Raw genomic sequence first — 19,058 nt, forward strand, 5'->3', positions numbered from 1 at the left:
ATCAAACATGCCTGTTTGATTGAATGGATCCTGTATCATGCTGGTAACTGGTTTACCTAACAATTCTAGTTCTCTGTCTTGCTCTACAGATGCTTATTAGGTCATTTTTTCTGCTGATGTACAGATGTGGGTTCTGTTGTTCTTGGACAGAGAAAGAATCTCATATTCAGTAATTTGGAAGAATGCTCCAACTCATCAAGTGTGAACTGTGCTCTGGTTTGCCTTTTTTTGCTCTTGGTTCGCATTAAAGAACCAAAATTTCTTCCTCCCCATCCTTCTTCCAACCACTAAAGGTGGAAATGACATTTTATTGTAATATGGGATGACAGCCCAAATATTTTACTTCTGTTTGAAGATAAAATAGGAGTGAAGTTTAGTTTAACTAAGCTTCCAAGGCAAAAAAACCCCATGCAAGCCTGGTAACAACAGAATCACAAGGCATTCATAATGCTGTAGACACTTAAATAACTAACTTCTTTCTCTGTTGGATCTTACAGATCAAGCTGGTGACGATTTGACCTCTCAGCGGCCTTGTCTTATAACGGGAGAGGGTCTTGGGAGCCGAAAGAGTGAGCAGGAAGCTGAAGCTATTCACAAAGAAAACTTGGAGAAGCTACGGTCCATGTCTGAGGAAGAAATCCTGCAGGAGCAGGAAAAGTTGCTGGCTCAGCTGGGTATGTTATTGCCAGGGTGAATTCTAGGGACCTGGAAGTTAGCTGAATGTTTAGGTGTCATGAAGTCTTACCAAATTCACAGACCAAAGACAGGAGCTTGTGGTACTTGCTTATTGCATCTGTGGATGATTGATTTTCCATGTCATGTCAGTAGTTTATGAATAAGAATTAAGTGTGAAGGGATTAAAGAGTGCTAATTCCTCATTGCGTAGCCCGAGTCTGCTTTATCTCCCCTTTGCTGTGGGTTAAGATGGTCCATGCATCCTGTTACTTTGCATACCAAATACCTGGTTACATGCAAATTATTTTGAAGTCCTGAAATACAGTTCTCTGAAGCAGGTAAGAAAGCAAAACAATTCTTAGAAATTCTTAGGCTGTGGCTGAGGTGGGAGAGAGCCCTTGGTTTTTCCCTCTTTGAGACTTAGGCTGGAACTGTCAATACCCAGATAGGGTTAATGTTTGGGCATGGGGGAAGTTTCAATTCAAATCCATACTTGGTAGAGCAGAAAAAACTTACAACTAACCCTAAATTTCTTGACAAAGCGTTTTAGTTATCCGGCTGTTGGGTGGAGGAATTCTGACAGGGGTCAAGTCTCTGGTTTGGAGCCCTGTCCACAGTGGTGTTCCAGGAACGCCTGTCACTGACAGCTGATGACAAGATGGGGGAGAATGCTGAGTGTGGTACATTTGATAAGGCTTTGTGTGATCTAGGGCACTGTAAGAGTTGTTGTCATGAGTTTTAGTAACGTTGTATGCTCAAGAGGAGCAGAGATGTAGATAGCAGATAGGTGTGAGTGGCATTTCAGACGTGTAAATCTCTTGGGGGTTAAGCTGAAACCATATAAATGGTTTTGACTTCGTTGGAGACAGCATGGGTGTAACTGGAAAGGTAGCAAAGCACCTGCACAAAATGATTGCAGACAGAATATTTAGGTACATCCTTCAGAGCTGAGCTCTCCGAAGCATCTGAAGGAAAAAACAATATTTTTTTTTTTAACTTCAGTGCTTATAGCAGTGGCATGTGTATGAAAAATGCCTTGTTTATGCAAAACGTCTTGTTTATATGCTCTCTTCTTGTCACTGATTTGTGATCTCTGCTCCTTGTCTCTATCACTCTGTCCTTTGGGATATTAGAGAGGCAAATACTTAGGAAGTTTAAAAAGGATGGGATGTGTTTTAAGTAGTTTTGAACAATAAATTAATTTTTTTAAATGACGTATTTGTTTATGTGCCTTGCGGGTTAAAATTTTTAATCTTTCAGTCTTTGCAGCCTTAAGGAAACTGGGAGTAATTTTGGCATTCCCAAAATATCTGTGGTTAGGGAATTATGCATGGTGAAGCAACTCCTCAACTAAATTACTGGTTTACAGATGACTTTGGGAGCCGGGCAGACTTAGAGATGTGGATTAAAGAGACTCTTTCTCCATAATCAGGAGTGTGAATAATTTGTGGGTGTTTAGTGACAGTTGCTGAATTAACCTCTTAGTTATGAAGCAGCTGAGACTTCCTGGTGTGGAGTATGAGGATGGGTAGGCAATTGCATGCTGGGCGTTGTCTTAATGGTCTTATTTTTGTTACTGTTCTGGTTTTGCCTATGGAGACTCTGGGCAGAAGTGGGATTGGTTGACACAATCAGTGACTTGTTTGTTATTGTTTCTGTGAAATGATGAAATAATGAATACAGTCTTTCCCTTGCTGTGTACAGGGAAGTGTGAGGAAGTGAGAGCTCTGTTAGCATTCAGGCTGAAAAATAGATGTGGTTTGATGGGGCTGAGCTAGATGTCTTCCCTTCGCTGAGGGAGCTTTAAACTGCATCATGAGGAGAGCGTGCAGCAGTCATGAGTGTGAAAGCAATCCATGCAGCCTCTTTGAACTGTTTCAGAGTCATGAGGGTTGTTTCCTTTTTGAGATTAATTCTTTCAAGTACAGAGCACTTCTGAATTGCTTGTCCTTTGTCCTCCAAAGAATAAATAACCAATGTAGGTGTTACAGTCTTGTTACTTTATACATTTCTGATACTCCTCATTGGAGTGTCTCTGTACCTTTTAGAGGTACAATGCACAGGCTCATACAGTTCAGCTCTGGCATAAGCACCCCAGCACCATCTTTTAGGTGAAGAGTGTCCAGAGAAAGTGAGCTCCATTAAAAATGATGTGGGATAGCTGAAAGTAAAATAATAATCTGAAATCTTCCTGTTAGGGCCATAGGAATATTATCTGTCCTTCAGAGCAGTCCTGCCTCCCAAATGTTCCTCTTTTCCTCTAAAGCATGAAAACAATGGCCATGTCTGTTTTCTGGCTGTTGTCAGACTGTAATTGACTCTCAGGATGAGGAGTCAATTCACAACAAACAAGATCTCCTTCTCCTAACATAATATCCAGAGCATGCACTGCAGCTCCAGTGCAATTCAATAAAGAGCAGGTAATGCTTTTTGTGGTGTCTGCTACGTGTGTTCTCTTAGCAGTCAGATTGATGCCACTGAGCAGTCCATGGGCAGGGTAGGCAAAATGTCAGACCTGGGTTCCTCCTGTAAATCACAGACCAGACTTCTCTCCACAATGAATATTCTTGTTTGGTTTTGCCTTTTCAGTGGCAGTGAGGGGGAAAAGAAACAATTATCTCTTTATTTGGAAGCTGGGAGAATAACTAGAATTTTTGTGGTTGCTTTACCTTGAAAGACATCTATCAGCTCTTTGTCTGGTGTCACCTCACCAGTCAGTACTCAGCTTATGTGCTCAACAGGTCATAAAGCAGTTAAGTGCCTCAGTTTGAGAAGAAGTGACAGTTGGTACAGAGGAAGAGGGTATGTGGAATAGGAATGAAAAGGCTGAAACAGAAATCGCAGGGAGCTTTAGGCATATCAGGTATTTTCAGACTCTGTCACTTTCTGTCTGTCTCTGTCAATACTTGCAGATCCTGGTTTAGTTGCTTTCTTAAAGTCACGACGTGGTGGCAATGAAGGCCAGAAAAAGGAATTAAAAATGGAACAGAACAGACCGGAGGAGTTTGTGGAATCTCTGCCTGTGGCTCAGCATGATGTGGGATCATCTCTTCGCATGCAGGAGTCAGAAGAATGTGTGAAGAAGGAAGAAAATAGGAAGGTAGAAATCACAGGTAAGAAACACAATGCACATTGCTGATGTTCTGAACACAAACGTAAAGTTCATGTGGTGTTTGCATCAATCCGGATTTGGTTGATGTGGCACCGTGTTAGTTGTCCAATTCATGATATTTTAAAAACATGTATATTTTGGGCTCAAGAAAGAGCACCTGGCATTTCTAGCTGGGCTTCAGACTGGAAGGATGTTAGTAGTGTAACAGAGGTGAGCTGTTCAGTGGGAGGTCATGCTTTCTTATTGAAATTTGTTCTGAGATCTCTGAAGGGAAAAGTGGGCATCACTGCTCTTCTGTTCAGGCATGTGCACAGTGAAACAGGAGAGTATGATAGTGAGATTCAGCTGTTGCTTGAGTAATTTCTTTTAACCCAAACCAGCTGGGGACAAGAGGGCATTGGGGAGTCAGAGTTCATGGTTTACTCAAGGGTAGCATGGAGAGGACAGTCAGTCTTCCTTCAGGGAGACTGCTCATATAGCGCAGGTGTGTCTTAGCATGACAGTGCTGATGGCCCTGTTCTGTGACTTGTTCCTCAGAGCACACAGTGAATTCCACAGGATACAGTTCTGTGTGCTGTGGATGGAGGGAAGTATTAAGATGTTCTGCTTTTTTTCGAAGAATTGTACAGAGCTGTTGCCTCTTAGGAGAGAATATTTTAATACTCAATATATGGCTATATGAGGAGAAAGCTGCTTTATCCCCAACATCTAGAGCAACCCATGTAGTCTGATGGCAGAGAAAAGAAGTGCTTTGCCCATAAACTTCTGTTCTTATCGTTCCTTTGCTCATTGCAGGTTTGTTTTTTTTTTTTCTTTTTTAGCCATTTCTTTTTCTTTGTTGTGATTTTAGGCTTCCATTCTCATCCTACCCACACTTCTGTTCATAGCCTGTCTCTCTCCTTTGTTAGCATGCTGCTCCCTCAATCCACATTTTGGCTGACACCATCTCTTGATCCTCTCTTCTGATGCATTTTTTGTGTGCTGGTGCAACGTGCAGGCTGATTAAAGAAGTCTGTGAATCACTCCTGGATTTCAACTTGGTGGTTCCAAGAGATAGCAGCTGTTTACCATTTTCTTGATGAGAGGGATGAGTTTGTGAGTGTGTGTACACACGTGCAGGAGAAGGAAAGCTGATTAGTCTCTTATTGAGGAAGACAGTTCATTCAACAGTCCTTTCACTATTTATTCCCAAGTTTTACTTTTCCACAAATTTATCTTAATCAAGAAGACTATTTTTAGTTGCTTTTTGTTTCCAGAACAACTGAGTGCACAAGTAACACCAGGTTAAATGACATTCTTTTCCTCCCCTAGGAGCAATAGAAGTGTGAACAGGCTGAACAAGATTGTAGTAGTGCTCTTGGGAATAGCTCAGCGTTCAGATTCATGTGCTGGCAACATCTTTTACTTGCATGGCAACATCTTTTAGTGCACAGGAAAGAAGAGAAGTCTTCCCAGGATATTTAAAATAACAAAGAAAGGAGGAGCTGGACTACATGTATAAAACCAAGGGAACCCTTTCTGGCACCTGAATTTATGCCTGCTGCCCATCTTGGTCAGCAGGAGATGTAAAATATTAATTTGATATTAGTGCTTAGCATTGAGATTTTGCATCATGTTTGTGCTCAGAAGTAAAATCATCATGAATAACCCAGCAAAAATGGTTATTCTGAATTTCCCCAGGGAGAGGATGATGACAGAAAGCAGTGGGAATGCTCAGAAGTCAAACCTCCTTCTAATGAGATGGAAGGCTACTGTTTCTAATAATAAGATGGTGAAGCCTTTACCCAGCAACTTGTAGTTTTATCAAATGTAAAAGTAAATTCTGTCACCCAGACAAAAGGGGGAGCAAAGCAGAAAGGGAAGAGCTTGGGTATAACCCAAGTCTGAAGAAGTTCAGTGCAAATGTTGCATTGACACTGTCAGCTTGTGTTTCTCTAAAGGGATTCCTCAGTAACTGCACAATCTGCTGCTGCCTTGGAGTATGTATCTGTCTTTTCTTGTTGACAAGATCTTAACAGTAAGGACTGCTGGTAATAGGTATAATCCTATTCATAAAATTATTAACCCAACCCTATCAATTTAGTGATTAATGGAGAAAATAATTTGTTGGATTGCAAATGTCAATAGATTTCCTTTTTCTGCTGATTTTGTTTCCTCTAATTTTGTACCTACCACCCACAAACATTCCACTTTTCTTACATTTCAGATGCTTTTCCCTTCTCTTCAATTAAAATCTGTGTTTTGGCTTAAATTCAGTGGAACAGCTTTGTGGCTGAGGAAGATAATTCTGTGCTTGGTTCCTTGCCTGATTCAATACCACATTGATCGTAAGGGTGAAGCTTCAACCTAGAAAGGATGAGTGTCCTTCCTGAAAATTTATCTGCTAATAGGAGGAAAGTAAATGGTTAGGTTTCAGGCCAGTTATCAGCAGGAAAAAATACAACGAAAGAAGAGCATCTCAGTAGGACTCATTGTTCCTTGCGTGAGAAGACACCAAGGAGCAGCTGAGGGATTACAAATTTAGTCTGGAGAAGAGGAGGCTCAAAGGAGACCTTCTCGCTCTCCACAACTACCTGAAAGAAGATAATAGTGAGGTGAGTGTTGGGTCTCTTCTGCCTGGTAACCAGTGATAGGACAAGAGGAAATGGCCTCAAGCAGTGACAAGGGAGATTTAGGTTGGATATTAGATAAAATTTCCTCACTAAAAAGAGAGGTTAAGCATTGGAACAGACTGCCCAGGGAAGTGGTGGAATTGCCATTTTTGCAAGTGTTCAAAAACCATCTGGATGTGGTGCTTAGGGAAATAGTTTAGTGGTGGACTTGGCAGTGTTAGGTTAACAGTTGGACTGGACAATCTTGGAGGTCTTTTTCAACCTTATATTCTATGATTCTAAGACCAGTGTGCTGTGAGTTCAGAGTACGAGTGAGTTCTGGGCTGCTCTAGCAGGAGTGATGCTGCTGCTTTTCATGCCCTCAAACTGCCTGTTCTGTTTGTGTGATTTCTCTGGAGACAGCAAAGACTTTTTAAGTTATCTTCTCTTGTTGATATGGGATAGTGTACTACTAACAAAGCATTCCTGTTCCTACTATTCTGGTAATTTCCAGTTACATCAATCCCATCCCTTCGCTTCTGAGATTCTTCCCCATGCTGATCTCTGTCTTTCCTAGGGCAACTCCTGTGATGTCAGACATAAATGTCTTTTTTCTCCAATTCCTCTAGTCAAAACTATTTATAAAGTTAAATCAGTCATTTATTCCTTTAGTACTTGCACCTTTGAAATTCCTGTTCAGCTGTCCAGTTTCCCCACTAAACTGTTTCTCAGGCAAGCTGTGTAAATTGTCAATTGTTTTGATCTCCTCAAGCTGATGTCCTCCTTTAGAGAGGAACACAGAATGAGGAGCAGCATCACAAAGGCATCAAAAGCACGAGTAAGAGTGTTTGTGCTCTCTCCAGCGTTTCTACACTGAAATCTTACTGCCTTCCAAATTTGCTTGGACCTCTGCATTAATACTTTTGTATCATTTCACATCTGCCCTAGCACCCTCCTTCCTTGGATGACGCTAGTTTGCTTTCGCAAAAGTCAGGCTGATACTATTTCCCTGCCCTTGTTCTGATCACTCTGCCTTATTTGTATCCTGACTTCTGTTCAACTTCTCCCAAATTAGCTCTGTCTGTGAATTTCATTACAGTTCTGTTTACTTCCTCTTCTAGCTCTCAGGGAAGATGAAAACAATTTTAAACCTTTGATGTTTATGCATCAGCCAACAGTCAGTTTGAAAATTGTTTACTTATTTTTCATGAATCCTATATTTGATGCAGTCTTTAAGCCACAGAATGGCAAAGAAGGAATAGTATTTTCTTCATCTCTGCCTTGGAAGGTAACACTGCCGTGTTTTTTCCTTCCCCCCACCTCCAAAGAAGACAATCTACCTGTAAAGCCCAAGAAGGAATGGATTCACATGGACAATGTGGAGTTTGAGAAGCTGGAATGGATGAAAGATTTGCCTGCACCTCGGCAGAAGAAAACCAAAGAGGTTTGAAAGCAGAAACTCGTTTTTCATGTTTGTGTCTGGATAATGCTTCTCAGCAGTAGCAGTTTTGAAGGCTTCAAAAACTAGTCCTGTGGTTACTCCATCTGTTGGATTTCATCAAACGGAGAGACTGCTTAGTTTCTTCCACAGGGTGGGGTGATATGTGATCAGTTCAGCCTGTAGTGCTTGAGAGAGCTAGCAAGTGAGAGTCTGTCAGCTGTAATCTGGGATGAAACAGGTCTTGAAAGCTAAGAAAAAAAAAAGAGCAATTTTTTTTTTTTTTTAAAGAATTTGTAGCCTGACCTGGACAGTATCTCAGCCTGTCACCTTCTAGCAGTTGATGTAAAAAGTATTTTAGATGATGAACGTTCTGGAAGGCAAATAGCAATAGTCTTTTTCTCCCTCTGCTCTTTTGTGGTAGGGAATGCAAGCTCGATTCAGTTTAAAAGGAGAATTGATTCCTGCAGATGCTGATTTACCGACACATCTAGGCCTTCATCACCATGGAGAAGAGGCAGAGGTAGGTGTAATTCAGTAGAAAGGGCACACTGATTTCCCTTTTCTCTCTTTGATTTGTCAGATTTCTTTCGTATCAAGACTTTTTAGTGACAAAAACCTTTAAGTATGGAAGACTGGTTTCCTTTTGAAACAATCTACTGAAGAGGAGTTGGGTCTGCATGTGTTAAAAGCTTTACTTGCAGAAAACTCCATTAATGCCTTCTCCCTTTAATGCCTCTGATCACAGGATGTTAGGGGTTGGAAGGGATCTCCGAAGGTTGAGTCCAACGCCCCTGCCAGAGCAGGACCATGGAATTTAGCACAGATCACACAGGAACACATCCAGATGGGTCTTGAAAGTCTCCAGAGAAGGAGACTCCACAACCTCTCTGGGCAGCCTGTTCCAGTGTGCTCTGTGACCCTCACAGTGGAGTTGTTCCTCCTCACGTGGAGGTAGAACCTCCTGTGCTGTAGTTTATATCCGTTGCCCCTTGCCCTATTCCAGGGTGCAATTGAGCTGAGCCTGTCCCCTCCCTCTTGAGACCCAGCTCTCAGATATTTATAAACATTTTTCAAATCCCCTCTCAGTCTTGTCTTCTCCAGACTAAAAAGCCTTAGGTTTCTCAGCCCCTCCTCATAGGGCAGTGCTCCAGTCCCTTAATCATCCTGGTAGCCATCCATTGGACTCTCTTGAGTAGATCCCTGTCCCTCCTGAACTGGGGAGCCCAAAACTGGATGCAATATTCCAGGTGTGGCTGCACCAGGGCAGATCCCTTGATCTGCTGGACACACTCCTGAGGATTTGCAGTGTTGGAGAAAGGTGCACATACATCCTTTTCTTCAGAAATTCATTTTTTTCCTGTCACATCAATGATTGGAATCTCTTGCAATTGCCACAAAGCAACAAACAATGTTGCATTGCAGTTTATGTCCTGTTATGCAGCATTTTAGAGTTAAATCTTATTTTAAGGGGCCTGCTTTTACCTACAGGTGAGGGGTGGGGTGGTTTTTGTTGGTGTTTTTTTTAATTTTTGTTTTGTGTTGTTTGCTTTTTTTTTTTTCCTTCCCCATTTAGAGGGCTGGTTATTCTCTCCAAGAGCTCTTTCATTTGTCTCGCAGCCAAGTTATTCAACAGAGGACACTGGCTCTACAGGTCTTGGGTCATATTGTTCAAAAGGTAAGTCAGTTTCCATGGAATTCCTCCCCATGATTCAAGTTCCTGGTGGATTAGGACTCAGATTCTCTAGTACTACTTGTTTACTTTCTAGTACTCAATGGTGAACAAAACCACCATCAGGGCATTCTTTTGCACTGAGGATCTCCTTACTGTTAGAAGAATTAAGTGTTGGGACATAAGAGTTTCTCTGGAGGGAGATGCCTGCAAGTGTTCTTCAGCAGTAGTGCTGGAACTTCAGTTCTGCTGTTGCTTTGGGAAGAAATTGTTGGGGGTTTTTTGGTGTTAATTTTGTGACAAACCTATCCTTGGCCATGACCCTTTTGGTCCTGTTTGAGCTAACTTCATGATGTGCTTTTTGCATAAGAGGTGAGAATGAATTGGCCTGCTTAGAGAGCACTGTGCAAGTAGCATAAAACAGAACAAATACTTGCTTCTGTGCGTATTTCCACCTAACTCTTAGGGGAAGTGCTAACCTTCACTCCAGTGACAGTGGAAGGCACAGCATGGTTTTGAGAAGAATGTTGGGGCAGAACAGGGTGAAGTCAAAAGATGGGTCCAGACTTCAGAAGGACTGACATCCTTAATTAAGGAACCAGAGTTGTGTGCCTCTGCAGAGGAGAAAAATAAAGAAAAAAAAACACCTGCGCACATGTTAGCTGCTTTACAGTAAAAAGCAAACATGCAGAATGTCGAGACAGCTTTAACACAGGTTCTGTGTGCCATACCTTTCAGGCCAAGGCTGGAGAATTTGCTTCCTCCTTAAAGGGCAGCGTTGTGCGTCTGCTGCTTGATGCTGGGTTTCTCTTCTTGCTGCGCTTCTCACTGGATGACGCAGTGGATAACGTCATGGCAGCGGCTGCCGGCGCTCTCCGGGCTCTGCTGGTGTCACTAGATGATGAGGTGAGATGATCATTAAGTGACTGGGTTTGATTTCATGCTGAGCTGTTCACAGGAATCAGAATGAGAACACATGGTGAGTAGCTTGAACAAAGGCTTACTGCAGGAGTTTGTGTAATGATCAGTACAATGCCATTGCTGTGCTCTGGGACAGGCAAGGGAGTGTGCCATCCCAGTGTGAGAGATTCAGACATCTCTTATGTTGGAGTTAGCTCTGCCCCATGATTAAATTCAGTGCAGGCTGCCAAGGTTCTCTTCATTTTGACTTCTTTACAATCTAGGCAATTATATGTTGTTTGGGTTTTTTTAATATGGCTTCTTATGTTGTTAGCTTCTTGTTTTGTAGTTTTCCTGCTTCTCCCTGCTTTCCATTATGCTGCATAATGATGCGGTTTTCTTGTTCTCTCATTGTCCATTTTCTTATGTTCTCATGTGCTTTTCTTACACTGATAAATATCTAATTTCATCTTTTTGTGTCTATTTTCACCTGACAGCTTTCTATCCTGTTAGAAGGTTGAAATTTCTTTTGTGTGTTCAGAGGTACTAGAGAGCCCTGAGCAGCAAGATTAAGGTTGGACAGAAGCAGTCCACTGTACACAAATTATGCACTGGTCTTTGTTTCAAGATGGCATCCAAAAGCTGTGTCAAGACTGCAAAGGGGCTGGTGATAGAGAAGAGTGGGTAGATCTCAAGAAGCCTCTTGCAACTTGTCCTAGGCCTTTAGAGCTACCACTGGTGGGGAGGCAAAAGGAAAAAAAAAAAAAGACTAGGTAGCTTTCTTGAAGAAAAGGTGTCTTCTTGTCTACGTTGTGAGCTTAATGGTGCTCTGCCAGATGAGGGCTGCCTGCCCATGGTAGGCAATTAACGCTATGAATCAGCTTCTTAATGTTCTTTTCTTTCTTCTGATATTACTCTGGTTTATAACTGCAGTGCTCTGATTCTTGGATCAAAGCTTGTGGCATGATACCTTGTATAAGTGGGGACTGCTGACTCTTGATGCCAAAAGCAGCACAGAGTGCTGTGTCAGTATCTTCTTCTCATTTAGAGTCCTTCCTGGAGTCTCATGCTGCTGAGTTTTGAAAGGTCTCTGATGAAGGCACAGAGATAGGAGTTTGGCCTTTTGCTCCAGAATTTGTAAGACAAACAGGGTTTAACCCCACTATAAATACAGATCAACACATTAAAAAATCATGCTGTGTGAAGGTTTTGTTCATTCATCAATGGCTGGGGGAAGGAAGCTCCTTTCTCTGTTTTCTTCAAAGACCCAGATACTCTATCTTGTGCTTTTTCTTCTCTTGGTGAAAGGGAAACTATGCTACCAAACTATGTATTACAGATGGATTTCATCCCCTAAAATCAGCTCTCTTCTGACCATGTTGCTAACTCACCAACTTTGTTTCATATTGTGGTGGTGTGGGTTTTTAAAAATTATTATTATTTGGTGCTTTTTTTCGTTTGTATTTTATTTATTTGGTTCAGTGGGGATTTTTTTGTTTATTTGTTTGTATTGTATTTTTGTTTGGTTGGTTTGGTTTGGGTTTGTTTTTTTTTTTTTTTGGTGGTTGTTTTGGTTTTTTTTTTTAATATCTGGTAATAATGTCGATTTCCTTGCCGCTCACATTTGAAATTTTTTTCCAAAAACCTCAAGGTTTGTTTAAAGTCTAACCATTATTTTCTGAACAATGTGTTAGATATTTTTTCTTGCCAGTTCAGGAATGGAAGTTTGAAGCAGTTATAAAGTATCCTAACCATTCGATTTGCCTGACTTTCATATTCTAAAGTATTTTGGGGGGTGCAGGTCTGCCACAGGAAAAATCTGCTCTCTGAAATGTTGAAAGCTAACTTACTGCAGTATTGCCCTAGAGCTTGAGAGTATCTGACACTGTCATTAGCTGTGAACACAAAGTGGGGCTTTTATTTGCTGAAGCTGAGAAGTAGTCAAAGAAAAACCAAACAAACACAAATAAATACATAAGGGAGTCGTTAATGTATCAATTTTAACCTGACCATTTTGTATTTTTTGTGACCTGAGTTCCACACAGTCCAGAAATGGGATTAGAGCCAACAAATGCCAAATTCCAGTTTAACTTCTAGAGCCTTGGTGGTTTGTTTATTTACTCTATTGTGAATTTTTGCTAGTTAAGTTGCATTTCTGTTACTGCTGTAGTGAATTTAATTCACCTCGTGGTATTTGCTTCTCATGGCTTCCCAGCTGCACATGGGTCAGAAGTTAAAATCAGTTCCCTGAAAATGCATTCCATTCTAATTGTACATGTTTAGAATACCCTTTACTGTGTGCCTGTTCTCCAAGCTTAGGTGGGATTCATTAAATTGTTCTGTCATCAAAAGTATCCTTGACAGCTTTTTGTCTTCCATGATTTCTTTCTGCGAATTTTATTTTATGTGCTTTTACTCTCCTTGTAGAAATATCTTGACTGGACTTTCTCATGGTACCAAGGGATGGCTGTGTTCCCCTTCGTCCCCAACAATGACGAGGAAGAAGAGGAGGAGGAGGAAGAATTAAATGGAACAGAGAAGTCTCAAGATAAAAAATTAAAGGATGAAAATAAGCCAGATCCAGATGTGGCCAGATATGATGTTGTAAAGGTAAGCACAGAGCTGGACCTGGAATCTTAGGAAAATAGGCTGTACACAGTGGCTGTGTGTGCTGTTGAAGTGTCTGCTCTCCTGTGTATGCTGTTAAGAACATTCTGAACAAGAATTATAACTGTTCCCTGGCTGTTAGATGTTAGGTTGCTGTCATATTACCAGGAGTGTAATTTTATTCATCTCTAAAAATACAGAGACTTGACTTGTGTGTTTTCAGTATCATTAAATATCTCTAACTTCCTCTGGGGAAACTGGCATCAAGCACGCTGATAGCTTATAAGATTTGTTGAAAGGCCTCATGCAGACATGATTTTCAAGCTCACTTTTATGAGCTAAAAGTGAAAAGGCTCCAGCCATTATTGAAGTGTCTGTGTCTGCTTTTGTAAAGCTAAACGCGAGCATTGCAGCTCAGGCAGCCCAGAAGTTGTAGGTTGCATCAAGGGGAGCGTGGCCAGCAGGTCGAGAGAGGTGATTCTGCTCCTTTACTCTGCTCTTGTGAGACCCCACCTCGAATACTGTGTCCAGTTCTGGAGTCCCCATCATAAGAAGGACATTGAACTGTTGAGTCCAGAGGAAGGCCACAAGGATGATCAAAGGGCTGGAACAACTCTGCTATGAGGAGAGGCTGAGAGAGCTGGGGTTGTTCAGCCTGGAGAAGTCTCCAGGGGGACCTTGTAGCTGCCTTCTGATACCTGAAGGGAGCCTACAGGAAAGATGGAGAGGGACTTTTCATAAGGGTATCCAGTGACAGGACAAGGGGGAATGGTTTTAAGCTGAGGGAGAGTAGGTTTAGACTGGATCTTAGGAAGAAGTTCTCACCACGAGGGTGGTGAGACTCTGGAATAGGTTACCCAGAGTCATTGTGGATGCCCCTTCCCTGGAGATGATTAAGGCCAGATGGGCTGAGGCCTTGGGCAAACAAGTCTAGTTGAGAGGTGTCCCTGCCCCATGGCAGGGGGGTTGGAGTTAGATGATCTCTGAGGTCCCTTCCAACCTAAGCCATTCAATGATTCTATGAAAACTAGTTAGATCTGTACAGTGATACTCTTTGTGTATTTGACATAAGGTGGCTAGTTAGCATTTCTCCAATTTGTGATTGCATTTCTCAGATACAGTATTTGGAAGGAGTTCCTCACATATATAAGCCTAATTGCACATCTCTGATATGAGATCTAAAAATAACAACCTTTGTTACCTCACACTCAGCCTCGGTGGAGCTGCTCCAACTCTCTTGTCTGCTGCGATCATTAAAATCTGTGATCGCATCAGTTATTGTGCTTGAGCCTGTGTTCAAATGGCTCTTGGTTAAAAGCTTCACTGAGCCAAATGAATTGCTCTACTTTATATCTGGTCTTGTTTAGAGGCTTCAGGATTTCAGATGTTTTCTGCTAGGTGATACTGCTCAAAAAGCTTAACAAAAGAGTTGTAGATAGAAGACGTGATACCAGTTTGTGATTCTAGAAACAGGTATGTGGTTCAGCATAAAAGATTTCAATTTGTTTCAAGTGGCCTGAACTCAGAAGGTATTTGACATTAAATTCTCTACTGTTCCAGTTGTGAAATTCCATTTCACACCTGCTTATGGGATGTTATAATCCAACAACTCCCCATACTTGGAAAAGGAATATTTAACCTAGCAGCTGAACTTGGTCACGTCTAGAACTACAATCTTACCTCACTGCAACTTTTTTTTTAGTATCACTACTATGAGCTTGGGTTTTCTCAGTTGCCTTTTCTCAGAACTGCATTCTCGGAAGTAGGAATGCTGTAGATGTTGTGCTGAGGGACGTGGTTTAGCAGGAGACTTAGTCACTTTGGGTTAATGTATGTTCTAAAGGTCTTCTCCAGCCTAATGTTTCTCTGATTCTATAACACTGTCACTTAAACTGGGGATGTTTCCTGGCACCACCACTGATTGCAGTATTCTGCTCTGTGAAACAAAATAGAAATTACATCATCTCTCTCTTCCTGCTCCTAAATAGGAATTTTTTTGTCTGTTCTCTGCTTCTGTCATCTTTCTCTGACATAACAGGTACTGTATCAGACAGTGCTGCCTTAGCTGGAGGTAGCACCCAGCCAAGATGATTCAAGAAGCATGAGAACCCTTTTCAGCCACATTAGGTTTCAGTAGCCCTCTGTACAGAAGATTATTTTCATATTCCCTGTTACCTACAGTTTTGTACTCTGGAAAACACAAGTATTCAAACCCCACCGGTGGTCTGATTCAGAACAGAAGTTCAGTCCTTCCTGCTCTCTTGAGCTAACTCTTGCTCATTTGCTAGCCTACTGGCAAATCCACAGGAACATAGTTCTTTGTTTCCTCACTGGTAATCTCTCTACAGAAGATGTAATTGAATCTGCTTTTGTCTTCCAGTTCAGAAAGCAATGGTTAATAATGTAATGGAATTTATTGTTTTTCAGGGACTTTTGAAGACACGGATCCAGCACCGGCTGAGGTACATCCTGGAGGTGGTACGACCTGTTCCAACAGTAGTCCTGGATATACTGCACATCCTCACCCATGTAGCAAGGCACTCCTCTGAAGCATGCAGCCAGGTAAATCTCCCATTGTACAAGAGCTCAGGAAAAGTAAAGAAAGGTTTGAAAAAGGGAAGGAAGACCAGGTAAAGTTAGAGCGAGGAGATCAGACAACCTTATGTGTTTTGCATGTCTTCTGCATGCCTTTAGTTATTTGTGCTACCTGCTATTTCTCTGCAGCTGCTTGACTGTCCTCGGTTGATTGAGACCATTGTCAGGGAATTTCTCCCCACTCAGTGGGATACCCAAGTGGCTGAGCCAGGGTGTCTACTCACCAGCCTCCACGGTGTTCCTTGTGCCACTGCTATGAAGTTCCTCAGAGTGTTGGCGTCAGGAGGCCGAAATGCAACAGCCAGGCTGGTGAGTGAGTCTCAAAAGAGCTCTTCTGATTGCAAAGGCCTTTGTTCTCTTTGCTTTAGTTTCTAAGTAAAGATAGAGGAGTCTGAGCTGAAGCTGAAACAATCATTGTGAAGAAGGTGCGAATGTGTGTTTTGAAGGACACAGCTCAGTGATCTTGATCAATAATAGATGCTTAGAAGACACACTGGTGTGATACGCTCTATGCTCTCCCATGTTCCAGAGATGGGCAGCTTAGGACTGTATAAACTAGAGATTTAATTGATGTCCTTGTGCTTTACACCTCTGGTTGAACTTTCCTGCTATTAATTTATCTTAATAACTCCAAAGTCATTTGTCAATCCTCTTACCTACTTCTGGACAGGTTTTTCACTTCAGAGATAAAGGTCTTTGCTCATCTAGGTCATCTAGGTGCTATAAATGCATCACATCCACCAAGAGCAGCACCCATTCCAGTGCCGTGAGCATCTCTCAGGGGTTTTGGTTCAGCATTGTTAACAGCACCTAATAAATTGCCATCCAGGAAATTGTCAACATCAGCAGAACCCCAGCAGTCTGTGCTATGAAATAGATAGAATGCATTTCACTTGTCATGGATACTGGGATATTTAAAGGCTGTAAGTGGTGCTATGAGCATAATAGAAAATCTCTGAATTTTCCTGTTTCAGGCTTTCTGCACTCAGGGTTTCCAAGGCATGCAAAAATTTCTTGCAAGGTTCCTGCCACTCAGGCTTTGGTTCTGTTGCGCTCTCATATGGCTTGTTAGGGATGCTTAAATGTAGCGGTGGAAGACAATAAGAAAACCAATTCAAAACCATCAATGTAGGAATTCATTTTAGCTAACAACAAAATTCTTCCAACTCCCTCCTCTGGAAGTAAATTTGACTTACCCCTCTGTTCTGTAGGAGGGGTGTCAGAATTCATAGTTTGATTCATCAACTCCTTGGCTTTCTTGCTGTTGTGCATTGATTTCCCTACAAGATGTCTCTAAAGCATTTGAAATTTAAATTATCTATAATATGTCCTTGTGTTAGGAAAAAGACATTATTAACTCATTTGTTTAGACAGAGCACACACAAGGTATTGTATGTGTGGGAGAGGGAAAGAGAAGCTCTTTTTTATGGTTAAGCAAAAATGCCCTGTTGTTGGGGAGGATAAAAACTATTTCTAGAGAACTGCAAATGAGTCATGTCATGCTTAATTCAATACTAAAATAACTTCAGAACATTTTCAAGGCATCAAAATTCTATAATTTTACAGAAGTAATCAGCAGGAGGCACCCTTTTTATAAAACAAACACAGAATCATGGAAAGATTTAGATTGTAGAACCTCTGTGTGACCTTCCAGAAAGAACATTGGCGTCAGGCCAGTACTTTGGTATACGGTGTTTTTCCATAATTTTTACATGTAATCCTGACTAATAGACTTCTATTTATGACTCCTTAAAGAAGGATAATTATATTTTAAAAAATCAAGTTAAATGCTGCAGAGAACATCCAAAACACGAGTGTGTGTGGGTGCTACCTCCATCAGAAATGATTTAGGTATTGTTGCTCTGTGTAAGGAATGGATTAGGTAACACCATGGCATCCCTCCCAGGAATTCTGCTCTCCTAATAGCCATTGACCTTTATTGATCCTTTGTAGCATGCTCCTTAAGATTACAGAGGATACAAAGAGATATGAACAGGGCAGGAGGAGTTCAGAATGAGCTGAATTGAAATCTGCAGTCTTTCTGGTGTGTTAGAGTAGTGAAATAATGATGCATGCAGCTGAGGTTTCTTAGCCCTTTGTGTGTTTTTGTTGTTCATTCTTTTCTTTTTTGTTTGTTTGTTTTGCAGCTGAACCAATTTGAAATGAAAAGCCGGTTAAGTCGATTTATAGCTGAAGACCCACTGGATCTGCCCCTGCCAAGGGAAGAAGCCATCAGGCTGAGTACTGAGGCCTTCCGGTTGTGGGCTGTGGCTGCTGGCTATGGGCAGGCCTGTGACCTCTACAGGTACAGCCCAAAGCCGGAGAAATGGGAGTGGAGGGCCCAACAGAGAAAACAAATGTCCTGTTCCAGAGGGGCAAGTATAGGGATCTCCAGGCTCAGTCTTGACTCCCTTCGGGGACTCTTTATTCCCTTTCTCTGGCCTTCTGCAGTAGAACTCAGTTTCTAAAGGTATTTGTGTTGGGTATTATCTCTTTCTGGTTGTGCTTAAGCATTGATATTTTATTGTTTCTCCTCCACACTATGGGAGATCACCCTAACCTTTTGGGGCTGCATCTTTTGCCCCTTAAAAGCGTGAATAATCTGTGCTTGTGTGACATCAGTACGCATCTATTGCAGCACGCCTAGGATGGAATCTGATGATTTAAAGGCAGGCTGTGGGCAGCAGTCGCCAGCATGCACACTAAGCAAGGCAGACTGATGCAGACAGACTGCAAGCTGCATCCACTTTTAGTTCAGTACAAGTTCTTGTGTCTGACTGTCAAGGTCCACACTAAGATAAGTCAGACCTGCCTCAGACTTGAATCATCTTCCTGTAATTGCACTGACATGGAAGCATGGAGATGGCTTCTGGAGTTCTTCTGAAGAGAAATAAGAGAGAGACCAGGATTAAGTTTCAGAAGGGATATTCTCTCTCTGCAACAGCATTTTGTGTTTTCTGGCCTAGTGAGGTGTATTGGTTAATGAAGAGCAAAACCATTATGTAATATTTTAGCACTGTAATGTTGAGGAAAGAAACAAGAGAAGGTTGCTCAGATTTGCATGTTTGTAACTGTGGATAGTTTGCCTGAAAACTTAAGAACTAGGGAAACAAGAATACAATAAAAGTAGCTTATCTAAGAGATTATCAAGATGCTTTGAGGGGGAATATTAAATGGGTCCTGTTCAGATGAAGGTGGAATAACAGTATTCTCCCTTTGTCATCTTTTTTCCACATCTGTCTATGTTATGTTGGTGGTGGTAATGGTTCTCATAATCTTGTATTGGCAGTCTTTAGAAATAGGTGAGGGGAGGATGCAAAAAAGGTAGAGCTAGGTTCTTCCAGTGGTGTGCAGTGGAACTACATGAAGCAGTGGGCACAAATGGAAACACAGAAAATGGTACTTAAGAGAAAATTTTTTATTGCTGTGAAGGCAACAAAACCCTGGAGCAGATTGCATGGGAAGATT

The 19,058-nt window shown here is 41.6% G+C and overlaps 1 protein-coding gene across 1 annotated transcript in view; it reads left to right on the forward strand.

Moving 5' to 3' along the window:
* Positions 1–19,058, forward strand: part of RPAP1 (RNA polymerase II associated protein 1) — a 38,092-nt gene that overhangs the window by 4,950 nt on the left and 14,084 nt on the right. Inside the window, exons 5-14 of the mRNA XM_054400181.1 lie at positions 498–674; positions 3,588–3,788; positions 7,707–7,822; positions 8,241–8,339; positions 9,393–9,494; positions 10,227–10,394; positions 12,816–12,998; positions 15,423–15,557; positions 15,720–15,899; positions 17,738–17,895. Coding sequence (XP_054256156.1) covers positions 498–674; positions 3,588–3,788; positions 7,707–7,822; positions 8,241–8,339; positions 9,393–9,494; positions 10,227–10,394; positions 12,816–12,998; positions 15,423–15,557; positions 15,720–15,899; positions 17,738–17,895 — 1,519 coding nt within the window. The remainder of the gene's footprint in view (positions 1–497; positions 675–3,587; positions 3,789–7,706; positions 7,823–8,240; positions 8,340–9,392; positions 9,495–10,226; positions 10,395–12,815; positions 12,999–15,422; positions 15,558–15,719; positions 15,900–17,737; positions 17,896–19,058) is intronic.

This window comes from Indicator indicator, chromosome 4, assembly GCF_027791375.1.
Source record: "Indicator indicator isolate 239-I01 chromosome 4, UM_Iind_1.1, whole genome shotgun sequence".
In the NCBI taxonomy this organism is placed as follows: Eukaryota; Metazoa; Chordata; class Aves; order Piciformes; family Indicatoridae; genus Indicator; species Indicator indicator.